This window comes from Notolepis coatsorum, assembly GCF_963971535.1.
Source record: "Notolepis coatsorum genome assembly, chromosome: 4".
Lineage (NCBI taxonomy): Eukaryota > Metazoa > Chordata > Actinopteri > Aulopiformes > Paralepididae > Notolepis > Notolepis coatsorum.
Genome location: NC_140168.1, coordinates 158,189,334 through 158,209,127, shown reverse-complemented (window position 1 = coordinate 158,209,127; position 19,794 = coordinate 158,189,334). Strand labels below are relative to the sequence as shown.

At 46.3% G+C, this 19,794-nt stretch overlaps 1 protein-coding gene across 1 annotated transcript in view; it reads left to right on the top strand.

Annotated features, from left to right (window-relative positions):
• cdh7a (cadherin 7a) overlaps window positions 1-19,794 on the top strand; it is a gene marked incomplete at both ends in the record, with an annotated part of 728,354 nt that overhangs the window by 436,907 nt on the left and 271,653 nt on the right. The window contains one exon of the mRNA XM_084312150.1: window positions 427-548. Within this exon, the coding sequence (XP_084168276.1) occupies window positions 427-548 (122 nt within the window). The remainder of the gene's footprint in view (window positions 1-426; window positions 549-19,794) is intronic.

Genomic DNA, 19,794 nt, shown 5'->3' with positions numbered 1-19,794 from the left:
GTAACTTGCAAAAGTAAATGCAGTGGAGTAGAAAATACAAAGTTCCCTAAAATGTAAGAACGCAAGTGAAGTACAAATATACCATGAAATTGTAGTACAGTACATAATATTGAAGTAAAAAAAAAAAAAAAAAAACTTTCCACCACTGGAATTGATATATGTTCCATAATGATATGTTATGAATTGCTCAGTAGCTACTTAACCCTTTCACTACCACACTACCAAAGGGTTAACCCTTTCACTGCGACATTACAGAAGGTTAACCCTTTCACTGCCACACAACAAAGGGTTAACCCTTTCACAACCACACTACCGTCTGTAGTGTGGTAGTGAAAGGTTAACCTTCTGGTAGTGAAAGGGTTAACAGGACAATGCTGTGAGTTGAGCTAACTCACTGACGAGGTGTTTGTGTCTTTCCTTCCACAGTGGACCCGTCACAGATTGGAAAAGGCGTTGTCCTCATCACCGTCATGGACATCAACGACAACGCTCCAGTGTTCGCCATCGACTATGAAACCTTCCTCTGTGAGAACTCCAGACCCGGACAGGTAAACAATATGATACATCCATGTTGTGGAATAATGTCCCCTCCCCCTCAAACAATCTCCCAGTCATGTTCCCTCCCCCCTCCCATTCTTGTTTTTCCCCCCACACCTCTCCAATCTGTCTAACCTCCCCCATTTAACCACCCTTTGTCTCCCCCCTCTTCTAACTCCCCCCTCCCCCCTCCTGGCCCCCCTCCAACCCAATACCTGGCCCGATCTACCCACAATCCCTTTCTCCCTACTATACTAGGTTTTACTGGATTCTAGGGCTCTTTGGAGGGATACTAGGCCGGTGTCACTCCTGGAGTCATCCAGCAATAACTCTTGATCTATTTGTACTTGATACTCTGTTTGAGCTAAATAAACCTGTGGTAACCAAGTCTATATTTGACTCAGTACATCCTTACTCATGGTTAATTCCTCAACAATGTCCTTCCTGTTGTGGTTAAGAGTTGAAAAAGCAGAAAGACTCTCTGTGGAAGTTCTATATCATACTAGCTTCCGCTCAGCGTCATCTGCACTAACCTCACTTCGTGCATATGCACTGAATAAAAACGCACAATGTACCTTTACATACCAACATTCGTCTGGCCACACTCCTATCCGCTACCCTCATAAGCAGGTGTGTGGCCCCACACTCGCCTCCTTCTTCACTTTCACCACAAGAAAGTGCCTGTATATCAATCACTTGACAAGGGTATTAAGCTGAAGAAAGTTGAGTTACGTGTTTACATTTTTTCTTGCTTTTTTCTTTCTCTCATACTTTTCACAAAGAAAAAAGCTAAGTCATGATGTTTACCTCGGAGGGTCGCGCTAGCAACGTTACCCTTCACCAGCGGTTTTTCATTTCCTCCTCTGCCGTACATCTTGGAGCGGGGTTGACGCCACTGTCGTGGACGGCATCCGCGCCCGGTAGGTAGTTTGCCTCTCCAAGGAGCTGGTGCACCAGCGCCGTCTCCTGTGAGATGGCCTGGTTCCTGCTCTGGTTCCTTTGCCGCCGGAGCGTCGTCCGCTGTTGGGCGGCCGGCTCCTCTGGTGGCGGAGGATATGAGATGCAAACTTTTTGCGTCTGCTCGCTCCCGTTGTAAGATGGTGGCTTGTAGACGCGAACGGCCTGGTTTTGGGGAGTTGCTGGAGCCGGATGAGGATGCGTCTGCTTCTCCGTGGCCGATGGAAACAGAGGACTACATGGTAGAGGCAGACGGGTTCTTGTTTGATGCCCCGGTGGAGACATGTCCGCCTCCCGTCCAGGTTACACTGGCGGGGAGTGATAGGTCTCCTTGGGGTACCTCGTACGCTGATGTTGGGTTAGAACCTCCGACTCAGCGGCGGGATGCCCTGCTATCAGCCACATCGGAATGTGGCTCTGCAACCAGTAGTCTGCCGCATGTGAGGGACGCGAGCTCGGTGGGGGAAAGTATGCAGGGGGAACTGCGTGCTTTGTTCCCCGAGCTCATGACGGCGGCGGCAGTCGCAAATGGAGTGCCGCTGCCGCATCCACTGCCTGTTCCTGTCCCTGATGATCTCATAGGTCATCTATGGAAACGTCGTCCTGTGAGAGAGACGGGCGTTGTCTGCCCATTTTTCCCCTCGATGGAGGCCTACGTCCGTCAGGGACAGGTGGTCTCCCACATCACGTGGCCTCACCCCCACCTACGTGCGAGTCACGAGGGTGGTGGGTTTGGTAGACGGTATGAAGGAGGGGGTGCCTCGGCCGATGGCAGCTCTTATTTGTCCTGAGGTGGTGTGGGAGCCGTTACGGAAGCCGGTTCCCCAAGGGAAATCGGCGAGGCGGTTGGCTTACTGGAGTGACCAGTCATTCATCTCCACGACTCAATCTCTGGCTGCCACGTCTAACATCGCGCAGCTGGCAAGATTCATGTCCGGGATAATGACGGGCGGTGCGGAGCTGATCGATGTGCAATGTGATCAGCTCGCCCAGGCGGCAGGAGCCATCCTGCATCTGATCCAGCTGCAGGCCATCGCCGCTGGGAAAGTACGCGCCCTGGCCACTGGTGCCTCGGCCGATGGCAGCTCTCATTTGTCCTGAGGTGGTGTGGGAGCCGTTACGGAAGCCGGTTCCCCAAGGGAAATCGGCGAGGCGGTTGGCTTACTGGAGTGACCAGTCATTCATCTCCACGACTCAATCTCTGGCTGCCACGTCTAACATCGCGCAGCTGGCAAGATTCATGTCCGGGATAATGACGGGCGGTGCGGAGCTGATCGATGTGCAATGTGATCAGCTCGCCCAGGCGGCAGGAGCCATCCTGCATCTGATCCAGCTGCAGGCCATCGCCGCTGGGAAAGTACGCGCCCTGGCCACTCTAGCCCAGCGCCACCTTTGGCTGGAGCAGGCGCGTGTGCCGGAAAGGAAGAGGACTCCATTTCTGACGGCACCCCTCTCCAATGCTGGGCTCTTCGGGTCGGCGTTGCAGCTGATGACCTCAACCTGCAGGGAAATGCAGGAGGAGCGTTCCGTGCTCCAGCCTCATTTCCCCCCGCCCGATGTCGCCGGTGGAGTCAGACGGAAGGTTCATCGTCGAGGTTCCGCCGCCGAAGCCGCCGCTGCTACCACCGCCACTGCTGGCCCTTCAGCGAAGAAGGCCAGGAGGAGAGAGGGCGCCTCGGCCACTGCAGCCGGCCCATCCACGCTCGGAGGTGACGGTAGGGATCGTCGTGACCAGCCTCCAGTCCTTTACCATCCCTCCGGGGCTCCCAGGGGTGGCAAGTCCCGAGCGGCTTGTGGCAGGCGTCGCTAAGTGACTTTTCCCTCTGTTGGTCCCCCATGTTCCCTTCCCGGCCCACCATATGATTTTGTTAAATAAAAGGTCCCTCCTGGGAGGGACTGTTTTTGTTACAAACTGTGTGTTTATTCACTACATATGATGGGGATACGATGTGTGAACCTTTCGCTAGTGTGGGTTTGATAGGAGGGCTAGACTTATAGTCTTGTTGGTCGCTACATTTTCATGTTATAGAGCTTAAGCAAGGCCTGCAGCTTACACTTGGTTGAAAAAGGTTTTTCTGCCTCAACCTGAAGATTAGGTCTTCACATAAAGGTAGAGGTTAGTTGTGTGCTCTGTTGCTTAAACAGTGATATTGAGCCGCAACGCTGTTGTGTTGGTCTGCAGTAATGCTCGTGTGTGTAAAGGTACTGCGGTTTTTCAGGCCGCTCTCTCTCTCTATCAAATCTTCTGTGTCTTGCAACATAAACACGGGTGTCGGGTTCACACATATAAAACTTTGGCCTTGTTATAAACCCTGTTCACAGACTTGTCTGTGGCTAGCGTGCATTGAGTTAGCTTTGCGCTGTTCATTAGCATACTGGCTACTTAAGGTATCATATGGCTATTTGTTGTTGTCGTATTCTAGGGTTGGGCTTGCGAGGGGGTACCGGATAAACACCTCCTTCCCTCTTCTGATTGGTCTTTTTTTTTATCCTCTTTTTTCATTCGGTCCGGCCAAGCTGTTAGGCAGCTTGGCACGGGGGGGGGGGGAGGGTTTCCCTGACTCCGCACCTATCACGGGCAGTTGAGTCATGGGTTTCCCCCTGTCATAGAATACGTCACTGGGCACGTTTCTATTGGATGACGGCTTCCGTGAGTTTTTTCAGACCCATGTGTGGTTCTGTCATTGTCAAGTTGTCGGGGCAGAGCGTAGGAACTTGGTGTTCTGCTACGCTCGATATACGTGTAACTTGAGTCTGTTGGTCACATGGCTCAATGTTACCGTGACTTTTCAATTCATGGCTCACGTGGGAAATCTCTCTGAGGTGAGGGTGGCGGGATGTAAAAATGAAAAAAAAATTACCCTCAGCCGCGTCACGTGGGATTCATGTCAGTCGGTGTTTCTTTCTTTTTTAATAAAAAGAGGAAAGAACGTGAAGCACGATGGCTCCTTGTCGTTCTCCCAGGCGACTTGGAGGAACAATATCTGGTGTCTTGTTAGACTATCCATTGATGTGTTTGGGTCTCGACGCGTACATAGTGCTGGCTCGGGGTGTTTCTGGTAAGAATCACGCATGAGGCTGGTACGCCTTGGTTGCTCGTTATTAAAACGGCGTTTTTATAGGGCAACTGGGATGGAGGTTTTCTCTTCCGAGCGCCTGTTACTAGGTCTCGACGAATTCTCGCTCATATCTGGGGGATGTTAACGGAATAGATCAAAACATAGGTAGAGGGGTCTCACGCCCTTGGGGTGGGCCACTGAGCGCGGTACGAATGGGACCATCTGGGTGGCGCCCTCTTTTCATGTTTTAGATCGACACGCGTACCTACCCCCTCTCTTGGAGTGGGGATGTCGGCGTGATTAGGGCACGGGACTGGTTCTGGTCACGCTGGTCCAGGTCAGTTAACCCGTTGTCCGCCGGGGACGCAGATCTGCTGTTATGGTACCCTGAGGGACTTGTGCTTTTTTCAGGGGGGAAAATGCCGGGTCGGCCCGGGTGTCACAGGGTTGGGCGTTATGGAGACCCTTTGTTGGGTACATGTTGTACCCTGCGCTATCATGAAGGGGCTGGTTCTCCATTATTTTCGCCCCTCTCTTACGCATGGCGAAGAGGGGGCTGTTGGTGTGGTCTTATGGACCTCCTCTGGCATCCATGTGTGCTTCCCGGTCCGCCGGGCCCGGTCCGAAGTTGTGTTTCGTCGAGAGTTCATGACGTCTGCCAATCGTGTCAGCCTTCTCTGCCTCGGCCCCTCTGGGTCGGGGTTTTTTGGTGCAGGCTTTGTCATGGTGCGCAACAATGCCAGCATACGCCCCTTCCACCGGGGTTCTGTTTCAGTTGACCCCTTTGGCGGCTGTCTCGTCCGCAGTGCTCCAGGCTCGGGTCAAATGCCTGCTGCCTGGATTGAGGGATCGACCCCTTCTGGAGGTCGTCTCCCCGGTGCGCTGCCTGCTCCCGCTGTAGTGTAGCCTCTTGAGTGCTTCGAGTTACAGCCGTGCTGACTGCCTGAGTGTGCCAGGGTCAGTGTGCCAGGCGGCGTGCTAGTGGGGGGAAGGGCGCGCTCTTGGTGGGCCCTGTCCGAATACACTGGCGATGTGGGGGGCGGTGTCACTAGTGACCGCCTGGTGAGGTCTTGATGCTGTGGCGTCTTTGACCTCTCCGGGCCCCCTTTTTCCGGGGGATCCAGACCCTTCAGTGGGTCTGGGTCTTCCTTCACGCTCCGCTGCTACGGCCTTGCCACGGCTTTGCCACGGGGTTGAGTTTGCTCTTGACCCCGTGATTTTGGGGGCGGTAACGAGGTTTGTTCCTTCCGTTCGTTCCCTGGTGGCATGTGGGTTGTGCGTGTGTGTAGTCGTGGGGTCAAGCCACGATCTGCTCACCCTGTGCGTTGAGTTGCTCGAGTTCCTCTTCGCACGGTCGGATCCGTCTCCCTCCCGTCCTCCAATAGGGAGGGTATCCTCCATTAGGGAGGGTCGGGGGGCTCGGTCCTCCCCGATTCTGCTGGTTGTGGGGGGCCTCAGTGTGGTACATTTGTCGAGCTTCAAGCTCCCGCTCAGCTCCCGTTGTGCAGATGACGCTGAGCGGAAGCTAGTATGATAGAACAATAGGTTATGAATATAACCGTAGTTCTATGAATACTAGTGACGCTCAGCGTCTGGACGCCACTGCGGCCTTTGATCTTGCCTTGTGGTGAAAGATTGGGAAGGAGGCGAGTGTGGGGCCACACACCTGCTTATGAAGGTAGCGGATAGGGGTGTGGCCAGACGAATGTTGGTATGTAAAGGTACATTGTGAGTTTTTATTCAGTGCATATGCATGAAGTGAGGTTAGTGCAGATGACGCTGAGCGTCACTAGTATTCATAGAACTACGGTTATATTCATAACCTATCGTTTTGACTAATCGTACCATTTCAACAACTTCAGAGTGAGACAGTGAAAAATAAGTGGCCCGGATTTCATATTTAGTGTTTTTCCCTGCGCTCTGTCTCCCTCTCAGCCCAATATCTCATTTACTTCAGTCTTAAATGACAACATTGACGTTCCTGCTGCTTGAACAGTCTTTTCGTTTCCTAAGCATTAGACAATAGAGGGGAAAAATACAGAAAGCCTGGGGCATGCTGGGTGAGTCTGAACCTCGTGCTCATTATCCATAGCCTCTCTCAGGCTGAGGGGATCAAAACATGCCTTTGCAGTACATTAAATGCAGTGCAGACGAGTCTAATGGTTAGTATGTTACATTGATTGTTGAAGAGGCTTTTATGCATAGATGGAGTCATTGGTGTCTCAAGTCTGTGTGTGTGTGTGTGTGTGTGTGTGTGTGTGTGTGTGTGTGTGTGTGTGTGTGTGTGTGTGTGTGTGTGTGTGTGTGTGTGTGTGTGTGTGTGTGTGTGTGTGTGTGTGTGTATGTGTGTGTGTGTGTGTGTGTGTGTGTGTGTGTGTGTGTGCGTGTGTGTCTACGTGGGGGGAGGGGTTAGGCCCATCATCAGCAAAGCAGATTTTCTATCTATCTATCTATCTATCTATCTATCTATCTATCTATCTATCTATCTATCTATCTATCTATCTATCTATCTATCTATCTATCTACCTAACCACCAACCACGCACACTTGGGTTCATGATGTGTGTATGCATGTGGTTGTCCAAATCTGTAGAATACCGTATTCTGCCGAATATACAAAAGGAAAAAATGGGCGTCATCTTATTTCCGGGGTCTAGACTTTTAACACTTTGATTGCCACTCACAAGTTTTCTCGGATTTATAATAGTTACGTTGAAAGCCACTCACGAGATTTCTCGGATTTAAAAAAAAAATAAAAAATTTAGCGATCTGAAATCATATTGCATCACGCGAGTCTACCCTAGTCTACCCAAGAGCCGCCGGCGATCAGATGTGGAAAAAAGCGCCCCCTATCGTCTCCCAGATGACATCAGGGATTTTGGAATGGACTCAATGAAAATGGATGGGGAAAAAAATCCTGTACTCCACATTTTCCAGTCCACTGATGCAGCCAGGGTTACCAGAGTTCATTATGGATCCTCTGAGCGCCGTGGATCATGAGTTCTACTGTATACACGTTAGATCTATACACTTATCGATTTTTTCGAATGGTGATCAGGAATTGGAATATACCAGTTGGATACCATCTGATGTCAGGTAAGGAATCTATGTTATCAGTGTTAGGATAATCAGACTCGTTTTGATGAAGATATAAGCTGTTTTGTGAAATGTGCTCTATCGGTTTCACTGTAAAATCCATGAGGAAATGAAAACGGCTATTATCAGCGCGCGGCTCAAATGGGCGTGCGTGTACGTATAATATTGATCATCTAGCGTTTATTTGAAAACGATTCATAAATAGGCCGACAAATATCTACGTTCTGGAATATTCCAGTAAAAGACGATTATCACAGAATGGCCCAGAATGGGCTGTTTTTACCTCAAAACGGGTGCTTTTCAAAATGCTCTCAAACGGAAATGAAGTGATAAAAAACCAATCTGCCTTGACAGCACTGACTGGAAAATGATTCTTTGATAAGCGACGGGCAGATTAGACACATAGCCATAATTTAAAACATAGATTAGGCGATATTAACGTTAACATTGAAGTGGATGGGGGCATTCAAGCACTAAGTCGTGCGCCCCCTGGTGGCACTGAAAGTCATTATACATTCAGCAACAATGGATCGCACCCAACGAGTGTTCCCCCGAGAGAGCTACCGTCTTTCTCTCTGTATCTCCTTCTCCCCTCTCTCTGTATATCCCTCTCTTCTCTCTCTGTATATCCCTCTCTTCTCTCTCTGTATCTCCCTCTCCTCTATCTCTGTATCTCCCTCTCCTCTCTCTCTGTATCTCTGTATCTCCCTCTCCTCTCTCTCTCTGTATCTCCCTCTCTGTATCTCCCTCTCCTCTATCTCTGTATCTCCCTCTCCTCTCTCTCTGTATCTCCCTCTCCTCTACTCTCTGTATCCCTCTCTTCTCTCTCTGTATCTCCCTCTCCTCTCTCTCTGTATCTCTGTATCTCCCTCTCTCTCTGTATCTCCCTCTCCTCTATCTCTGTATCTCCCTCTCCTCTCTCTCTGTATCTCCCTCTCTTATCTCTCTGTATCTCCCTCTCCTCTCTCTCTCTCTCTCTCTCTCTCTCTCTCTCTCTCTCTCTCTCTCTCTCTCTCTCTCTCTCTCTTTCTCTCTGTATCTCCCTCTCATCTCTCTCTGTATCTCCCTCTCTTCTCTCTCTGTATCTCCCTCTCCCCTCTCTCTCTGTATCTCCCTCTCATCTCTCTCTCTCTGTATCTCCCTCTCCTATCTCTCTGTATCTCCCTCTCCTCTCTTTGTATCTCCCTCTCTTCTCTCTCTGTATCTCCCTCTCTTCTCTCTGTATCTCCCTCTCTTCTCTCTCTGTATCTCCCTCTCCTCTCTCTCTGTATCTCCCTCTCCTCTATCTCTGTATCTCCCTCTCCTCTCTCTCTGTATCTCCCTCGCTTCTCTCTCTGTATCTCCCTCTCTTCTTTCTCTGTATCTCCCTCTCCTCTCTCTCTCTCTCTCTCTCTCTCTCTCTCTCTCTCTCTCTCTCTCTCTCTCTCTCTCTCTCTCTCTCTCTCTCTCTCTCCCTCTCAGACAGGCTTCATGCTTAGAGCTCAAACAATAATGTTTCCTGGGGGAGTTGTATTTATTCTCTCCCTCTCTCTGAAAATAAATAGTCTTTAAGCCCTCTTTAAGCAAGTAAGAACAAATTCAGATTTTATTTATTGTCAAAAGTATGCATAATGTTGTGTTAATTCCACGACAAGAGATATGTAATGTTAATTACCTGAAATTATTCAGTTTTTTTTGGGGGGGGGGGGGGGGACCCTGCATATATCGGTATCGGAAATTAAGAGTTGGACAATATCGGTATATCGGTATCGGTAAAAAAGCCTAATATAAACGGATGCAAAAGAAAACACATTAAAATAGTAATGCAAACAGGGATGACACAGACAGAGTGGAATACAGATCATGTATGTGGCTCGGGAGGTAGAGCAGTCGTCTGGTAATCCGGAGGTTCCCGGTTTGATTCCCGAGCAGTGTGTCGGAGTGTCATTGAGCAAGACAATTAATAACAATAAAAATGTATTCGATTTATATAGCGCCTTTCATGAGACCCAAGGCACTTAAATCTCTCTCTAATTGCTCCTGCTGAGCAGGTAGGCACCTTGCATGGTCGCCTCCGCCGTCGCTGAATGTGTGAGTGAATGGGTAAAATGTGAGGAACAAATTGTAAAGCGCTTTGGATAAAAGCTGCAGCCATTCACCATTATCATGTGGGTTGCGGTGTTTGTGTTTGTCCATTTTGACATGCGCACATCTGTCCATCTACGCCCCCACATTCCTCTTGACATCCTTTTAAACGTAAAATGTACGTATACTGCCCTGTGGTTCACATTTCATAACGAGTCGTTGTGACGCCTCAGAGGCCAACCCTTGGAGTTGTGGCTTAACTGGGGCCATAAATCATTCGGTATGGAATCCATCGGGTTACATTACGTTAGACGAGGTTTCCCTGCCTTCTGCGATTCGCCTATAACGTTAGAGGGAAAATAAAGCTGGGAAACGTGGGAGTTCTGGGTGTGGGTGACCCTACGGTCTTGGGCGGCAGCGCTCTGGCTGGTGTTTTCAGCCATATGTGCCTGAGAGGGGAACTAATTGAAAGAGGAGGGCAGCCTGGTAAGCTGGTTCAGCTGGAGTCACAACAAGAGGTTATTCAACAAGACCACCTGAAGTTCACACCATGCAGTGCGTTCGAGACTCACACCGGTCCTCAGACGCATCCGCTAATTACGGGTGGGTTAGGGTCAGGGTTAATGGGTGGGACACTAATGGATGAAATGGGTGTTTTTAGACCTTGGAAGTGGCTGACGACCTCCGGTTATCGTCGTACTGCTGCGATCCATGCATCATGCTGCATATAGTATGTACTATAAATGCCAGAGAAACATCTTAATGGGGATAGTTCAGATTTCTGAAACCATAGCCTTATCATGATGTTTATCAAATGATTATCCATGTGTCGTTTATGATGTCAATTACGGTTTTCTATAGTAACGGCAGAAACACTGAGCTAATATGAATTCCTATCGTGAACATTCACTGCAAACCCTCCCCCCTTCAACTATTGACTTCCTGTGCACAATCGCCGTACGCTGCCCCCCAGATGCTGTTGCACAATACACCATTTCCAGAGAGAGCTTATGTGTTTTTCATATGTCTGCCGGAGTGTCCTTGAGCAAGGCACTGACCTGCTCCAGGGGCGGATGGCTGACCTTGCACTATGTTCCATCTCTCTCTCTCTCTCTCTCTCTCTCTCTCTCTCTCTCTCTCTCTCTCTCTCTCTCTCTCTCTCTCTCTCTCTCTCTCTCTCTCTCTCTCTCTCTCTCTCTCTCTCTCTCTCTCTCTCTCTGTATCTCCCTCTCCTCTCTCTTTCTCTGTATCTCCCTCTCGTTCTCTCTCTGTATCAAAACAAGCTAATCAGGGTAATACTAAGGCTACCTGCTCGAACCCACCTTGACCCATCTCACTTTGAGGTCATGAGATGGCTTAAGGTGGAAGACAGAGTAAACCAGATAGGGATGTGCCTAGTTCACAGAATAGTGCATGGGGTAGTGCCAGTGTACTTTAACAACTACTTAAACCGAATCAGAGACACCCATGCTTACCAAACAAGGCGCAGCTCAACTGACTTTGTGCCAGTCAGATTCAGGAGCTGTATGGGGAAGGAGTCATTTTTATATTCAGCAGCTGTCTATTGGAATAGTCTGCCCAGTGAACTGAAAACCATAGACAGTGCCGTTAGATTCAAGTCCAGCCTGAAGACATGGCTCAAAAGGGACTATACCTAGACACTTAGCTTAAGGCACCCTTGCATGTTGTATGAGTCTGTATGTATATAAATGTTAAATGGTATATGTGATGTGTTGTGATGTCACGTTTTGTATGATGCATGTTTTAAGCATCACATTCCCCCACCCCCCTACAAGGACCACAATGGAAATAAGCTCTGAGCTTTTTTGTGTTTCATCCTTGGCAGTATATCCCGACTGTGCTCTTCTGTCACATGCTTATTTTTTATATTGTCAAATAAAGTCATTCATTCATTCATTCATTCATCTCTCTCCCTTCTCTCTCTCTTTCTCTCTGTATCTCCCTCTCCTTATCTCTCTCTGTATCTCCCTCCTCCTCTCTCTCTGTATCTCCCTATCTTCTCTCTCTGTATCTGCCTCTCCTTCTCTCTCTATCTCTGTATCTCCCTTTTTTCTCTGTATTTCCCTCTCTTCTCTCTCTGTATCTCCATTTCCTCTCTCTCTGTATCTCCCTCTCCTCTCTCTCTGTATCTCCATCTCTTCTCTCTGTATCTCCCTCTCCTTCTCTCTCTGTATCTCTGTATCTCCCTCTCTCTATCTCTGTATCTCCCTCTCCTCTCTTTCTGTATCTCCCTCTCTTCTCTCTCTGTATCTCCATCTCCTCTCTCTCTGTATCTCCATCTCTTCTCTCTCTGTATCTCCCTCTCCTCCTCTCTCTATCTCTGTATCTCCCTCTCTTCTCTCTCTGTATCTCCCTCTCCTTCTCTCTCTATCTCTGTATCTCCCTTTTTTCTCTGTATCTCCCTCTCTTCTCTCTCTGTATCTCCATCTCCTCTCTCTCTGTATCTCCCTCTCCTCTCTCTCTGTATCTCCATCTCTTCTCTCTCTGTACTGTATCTCCCTCTCCTTCTCTCTCTATCTCTGTATCTCCATCTCTTCTCTCTCTGTATCTCCCTCTCCTTCTCTCTCTATCTCTGTATCTCCCTCTCCTCTCTCTCTGTACATCCCTCTCCTCTCTCCCTCTCCTCTCTCTCTGTACTGTATCTCTCTCTCTCTCTCTCTCTCTCTCTCTCTCTCTCTCTCTCTCTCTCTCTCTCTCTCTCTCTCTCTCTCTCTCCTTCTCTCTCTATCTCTGTATCTCCCTCTCTTCTCTCTCTGTATCTCTCTTTCCTTCTCTCGCTATCTCTGTATCTCCCTCACCTCTCTTTCTGTATCTCCCTCTCTTCTCTCTCTGTATCTCCCTCTCCTTCTCTCTCTATCTCTGTATCTCCCTCTCTTCTCTCTCTGTATCTCCCCCTCCTTCTCTCTCTATCTCTGTATCTCCCTCTCCTCTCTCTCTGTATCTCCCTCTCCTCTCTCCCTCTCTTCTCTCTCTGTACTGTATCTCTCTCTCTCTCTCTCTCTCTCTCTCTCTCTCTCTCTCTCTCTCTCTCTCTCTCTCTGTATCTCCCTCTCTCTCTGTATCTCCCTCTCTCTCTCTCTCTGTATCTCCCTCTCCTCTCTCTCTTTCTCTGTATCTCCCTCTCATTCTCACACACACACACACACACACACACACACACACACACACACACACACACACACACACACACACACACACACACACACACACACACACGTGCATATACAGAGACAAGCGCCTGGAGAGACGGAGAGACACAGCGACCGGCTCGAACAAAGTGGCTCAAAAGTCGGGCAAGTTAACAAATCAACAGGAGTAATTATGAAATATAATCACGGTGATCAACAAAGCAGTCGTCAAACAATGGTCAGCAGCCAACGAATAGGATGTTACAGAGTGTCATGGTAGAAAATGGCGAGCCCAAAAAAAGACAACCGTATAACCGTCAGAGAGAAGAAAAATATGATAAAAAAATATAAATATTTAAAAATAAAACTATTATCTTCATCAAAACAAGATTTGTTCTTCAAAAAAGTATTTTGCTAGTCTTTAAAAAGAGGGGTCGTCTTATAATCAGGGTCATCTTATATTCTGACCAATATGGTACTGTATATATTTAAGTTTGTGTGCATGTGCGTGTGCATGTGTGCATGCATGCTTGGAGGATATATCTCTACTAAAATCATAAGTCATAAGTGTATATTTGACTCCGAGATATATTTTCATGTTCTTTTTACTATTTTACTAGTTTTAGTCCTACTTATTTTATGTTCTTTTTACTCTCTTCCTAGTTTTTATGTTCTTCTACACTGTAGCACCTTGAGATTTGTTCCACAAATAATGGAAAGTGCTCCTACAAATTGAATATATTATTATTATTATTATTATTATACATGGCACAATTAGAGGCTCATTCCCGGGCATAAGTGTATCCCTCGGAGAAACACATACATGTAAGCATCTCACCAGAGCTGTCACCGGGTCAGAGCACGGGGGTCAGAGCACGGGGTCAGAGTCTTCCTCAAGGACACTTCAACAGGGAGAAGAGGAAGGGATGCGACATGAAGAAGAAGAAGGGGTGCTTCAGCAGAATAACGCATGAACAATATATTCATAGCAGGGAAGGGGAAAAAACGAAACAATGAACACATTCAAACACTGTACCGACATGTCTGTATGTTATTCGAAAAGGTCACAGGATAAAAATAGGTCTGTTGCGATCAATACAGTACGTCAGCACAGCGTCTGTAGTCATACATCTTTATGATACCATTGACATCCATCAAAACCGAACATCATTGCTGCTCCTGTGGAATGCGCAAATAGTCACTATATGACACAGTTAGTTTGACTTAATTCAACGTTTGGTTTCCTGTGGTGGGTCTAACGGGTAGAAGGAGTACAGTGGCTTGCCGTGCTACACAGATGGTAGAATAGCTGTGGAATTCAGACATAAATGCTTATCAACCGGTGTTGCGAATGATGTCAATGATGACTGTGTTTGTATAGAGTTCCCGTTTTTCTTGAAAAACAATACAAATTATAGTTTGTTTTCCCCTATGCAGAAATCACATTGTCTCACACAGCCTACTTCCTAGGTCCAGCCATGTATCTATACGTTATGGCAGGTTGTTATAGGTTGTTTGATTAATATTGGTGTTTCATTTTTTTTTCATAATTCCTGCATATAGTATGTTTTGATAGTAGTCTAGTCATGTCTGCAACACCCTGTTATGTCTTGACCCTAATTCTTCTCATCTCGACCCGTATTATACTATATCAATCTATCCGTCTATCAAACAAATCTGTCCACTTTGACATGTAATGAACCGTAAACCCTACGTTGTCGCATAAGCAGTTAAAATAAGTTGGGAGTGTGAATACGATACCTCATCTGAACGTACAGAGAATATAATTGTTTTTTTTACGTTGAGCGCATTGCCCCACTGTCGGCCTGGGGAGGGTGTAGAACTACCACATGCCTCCTCCGATACATGTGGAGTCGTCAGCCGCTTCTTTTCACCTGACAGTGAGGAGTTTCACTGGGGGAACGTAACGTGTGCGGAGGGTGGCGCTATTTCCCCCAGATCCCCTCCCTGCTGAACAGGCGCCCCGACCGACCAGTAGGAGTCGCAGCTTACAACGACCAGGACACACACCCCACCGGCTTCCCACCCGCTAACACTGCCCATTGTGTTAGTAATGAGTGGGACGACCAAGCCAGAGGTAACACTGACAGCTGGATTAGATCCCAGAGTCTCTGCGGTGGTAGGCGGAAAACAGACGTGCATGGTTCTTTGTCTGATTGATTGATTGATTGAAAACTTTATTAACAGATTGCAGAATGGGGATGCAGACCAGAGAAAGACTTTCATCTTGTTTACATCAGGGTCCCCCATTTTCAATTCACCATAACATATATGACACACACGACATACAGATAGACAGTACTGCTACATCTATACATTTATGACATACCAGATTTGCAAATACAGTACTGTTTGTAATACAAAAAGAGTCCATACATACAGAGTCCATACATTTGACGTAGAAACTGTACATTGGAGGAGGTTGGGTAGGTGGGGTGGGGTTGGGTGGGGGGGGACTGTACATTGGAGCTGGTTGGGTGGGTGGGGTGGGGGGGGGGGGGGGGGTGGGGGGGGGACACTGTACACTGTGCATTGGAATATTGACAAAGCCATACTTGGTAATTTACTGTACATTGGAGGGGGTTGGGTTAAGACATTTGCAGGGGCCAGTTTCGAATTGCAGTCTCCCGTAGGTGTTCTTTGAGAGTGTTTTTGAAAGTGGGTAGTGATTCACATTCCTTTACAGCTTTGGGTAGGGCATTCCACATTGATGCGGCATAATTGCGAAACGTGTTTTGTCCCTTGTTTGAGCCGAATCTGGGTTTTACATGATTTGTGGAGCTCCCTCTGGTGTTGTGATTGTGGTATTCACTGACCTTTGGGAAGTATTTTGACATGTACATGCATAGACGCCTGGCCATAAGAGCACTCGGAGCAAATGCTCTCCCACTATTGAACTTGGGGGAGCAAAGCTATGCTCTTGCTCCACCACTTTTTGATCATATGAAAAATTTGATATATCCCCCCCCCAATATATATTTCTAACCATAACTACGTAATTTCAATCAAATTAATAATACGCAATGACACTTAATAGCAAGTTTTTAAGTTTCCAAAGATTGCGACACCCCCCCCTGCTCCCCCATATGGTTTGATCCAGTGCCTCTCCAATCCCCAGCAGAGCAGACAGTGGCGCACGGCGCTGGCGCTGGCGCTGCAGGTAGGCTGAGTGTAAATATCAAAGGCCACAGAAGTGTGTCATTTGGTGGCAGGCAGGATTTTCCAGTAAGTTGTTTATGATTGTTAAGATTATTTATGTTAGACATGTCTTCTATTGAGTGGTAGAAGTTCTACCACGCAATACAATAAAAGTGTTTCACGTTCCGAAATGCCATCTGGTCATACCAATAATAATAATAATAATAATAACAAAGTTTCCCTCTGGTTGGCGTTAGCTTTAGTGCTAGCCGCTAGCTAACGTTGTCATATATCATTATGTGGTGTCGTCAGCTGGATAACGTTGACTTCGTTTGCAAATTTTAACGTTCGCTATGGCAGACGAGCAGGGCCGGATTAACGACGGCCGCGGCCCGTGGGCCTATAGTGATGAGGGCCCCCCAATTTTTTTAATTTTTTTTTTACTTTTTTTCTTTTTTATTTTTCTATAATAATAATAATGCAATAAAAGTCTGAAAATTAAGGGATTATGTCCATGAGTGTCATTTTTAGAAATTAAGGCCTGCCTCTTATATAAGCCTCTCTAATAAAGGCCTGGGCCCTCATTCATCAACGTGTTCTACGCACAGATCTGTGCTTACCCTGTGCGTACGATCATTTCTAAGCAAAGAGTGGGATTCATCAATTTCGATTTGAACTTGACTCCGTGCTTACGTCTACGCACAGGTCAGACCATGCATACCTGGCGCCCAGTGGTAGAATATCGTTACTACGCATAAGCACTCCTCAGTCCTGCATTAGTTTCAAGGCGGAAATAAGCTTCTGTGCATTAGTGTTCAACTTCTGTATGACCCGTAATTCATTATAGTTCATTGTAAAATAGCGACAGTAGTGTAATTATAACGGGCTCACACGCGAACAAGAGGTTGGCCTGCTTGTTTGGCACGGGGGGGCAGACGCAAAACACCAACCTCCAAACGCGATTAGATATTGTTTCAAATAAAAAGCAAATTATTTTGTGTGTCATGTTTCCAAATAAGATTGGTCACGAAATGCTTTCTACTTCAATTTGTTGGTTAGAATAGATGACCTCCGTTGAAACTTCACTGAGACTAACAGTCTATTTGTGAGCTCCCGCACAGATGTGATGATAATAATAATAATAACAATAATAATAATAGCTTCATTTTATATAGCGCCTTTCAAGAGACCCAAGGTCGCTTTACATAGATAGGGGGGGGGGGGGGGATAACAAAGTAACAAACATAGTGGACAGACACACAACATATATATATATGATGATGGAATTCATTCAAGATCCTCTCCACCCGACGGGTCTTTGCCACCGCGGCACGGTCCATCGTGATATTGGAGATGGATCGAGCAATAGACTGTTACTGTAGCTGTCAAAGCTCCATCACAAATGCAGTTATGTGAATAGAAAGGGATTCCACTCAGTCAATGTTGCGATGCGCATTTGCCTGATACATGTTATTGCTGGATGCCGGGAGGAAGGCGATGCTGAATGTTTTCAATTCATTAAATAAAACGGATACTTTTTGCAAGGGTTTACTGACTGTCATACAAATAATCAACCAACTACATACTGTAACTTTTCAGTGCACGTTCTTATTTACATTGTGACAACAGCCTTGTGAGTTCCCGCAGTGACCCGCACACAGACATGATGGAATTCAAGTTCATGTTTGTATTGATCAATGATCACATATAGGCAGGCTACACATGGCGTATCTGCTACATCATACATGGTAGTAAGATTCATTGTTCTTGTATATGCTCTCGTATTATTGTTTATGTAGGCTACCCAATACTGACATCAAAATAGATTGTAGTATGCCTCTAGAAATCATATGCAGCAGGTAGAAAATTGACGGGAGATCCATCGCGATTTGGAATCAAATTGAGGAGAACTTTAATCCCTGGATATTAATCAAACAACACGGGAAAAGGCAGTCATATTCCAGCGCGGTCTTTATTAGCCGACAACAAAATAGATGCCTCTAAAAATCATATAGCCAATCGAACACAACTAATAAAGGCATTCATATTACAGCACTGTTATAATGACACACAACCAACGCCAAACAGTGGTCAACGAACGGTCTTTATTAGTATTTTGAGCTGTCCAGGCAGAATTGCAGCAATGGTCTTAGGGAGCCGTTGATATCTGACATCACCGTTTACAAATCCGCCTTTTATTTATCCCATAATACGCGATAGTGTCTTCTTGGTTCGACAGCAGTGAATTCTCCGTGGAGTTTCTCAGAGTTCCGCTCGGGTCAGTCCATTATTTCACATCCCATGGGGGGTGTTTCCTCACTTTCATGACCATATATGGATAATCATGCACGAGCATTGACGGTAGAACAAAGTTCTACGGAGGAGCATAGAGCCTGCGTACGCACGTGTGATGAATCCCGACTTCCCTGTGCGTACACTGGTTCTACATTCCGTGCTTACGTGTGGAAATAGAACATGTTCTACGCACACATTGATGAATGAGGGCCCTGGTGCTCTTTGCAGCTGAGGTAAATAGAAGACCCGTCCTATATTTGAGGATTTACGGTAAATCAAGATGTTCAATTATCTTAAGGTACAATACCTGAAATGAAAATGTGTGTGTGTGTGTGTGTCCAGCCAACCAGGTAACATGGCAGAAAAAAGAAAGAATACAGACATCGGAGCATTTTTCAGTACACCAAAACGCAAAGTAAGAACCCTAGTAGCCTAATAGACTTAAAGGGCGGGCTCCACAAATAATGGATTGCACGGTGTTAATTGCACCCTTACTTACAATTCATTATGAATTGTAAATGGGGGACCCTGATGTAAACAAAACAAAAGTCTTTCTCTGGTCTGCATCCCCTTAACAATTGTGTGTATTGAGCCGTACTATATTGTACCCATTCTGCAATATGTTAATAACATTTTTAATCAATCAATAACAGATTGCAGAATGGGTACAGTACAGTACGGCTCAATACACACAATTGTTAAGGGGGTGCAGACCAGAGAAAGACTTTCGTCTTGTTTACATCAGGGTTCCCCATTTTCAATTCATAATGAATTGTAAGTAAGGGTGCAATAGAAATGTTTCATAATGATGTTCAGTGTATTCATAAGTGTATTGCTCTCCTTAATGTAGAATGATATGGTGACTGTACAGACTCAGGAAGGAGAGAAAGAGACCCAAGAGTTACAGGTAATGGAAATATCAGACAGTCAGCTTAAAGTGTAGGATAACATAACAAATTAAGACACAAATACTTGGATTATATATCCCCCCCTCTCTCCCTTTCTTTACAGAGTAGCATAAAGATTGTGTATTCAAACCGGTTCAGTGTATTCATAAGTGTATTGCTCTCCTTAATGTAGAATGATATGGTGACTGTGCAGACTCAGAGAGGAGGCAGAGAAGGAGAGAAAGAGACCCAAGAGTTACAGGTAATGGAAATATCAGACAGCTTAAAGTGTAGGATAACATAACAAATTAAGACACAAAATAGGCTATATTTACAGCAGACCCTGTTATTGTTCCTTGTTGGTATTTTTTCTCTCTTTCTTATTAAAAACTTGGCCTATTTGAAAGGAGATTGATTTAATAAAAATAAAAGAGCGAAAAATCAATATACAGTATATATATATATATATATATATTAATATATTATTATTATTATAGTAATTGGCTATCATACTGCAATATAAACTGAGTTTTATAGTGAAAAGAGCAGCTTTATTGGTCAAGATTGAAGGCTCTATATTGCAGGAAATTGC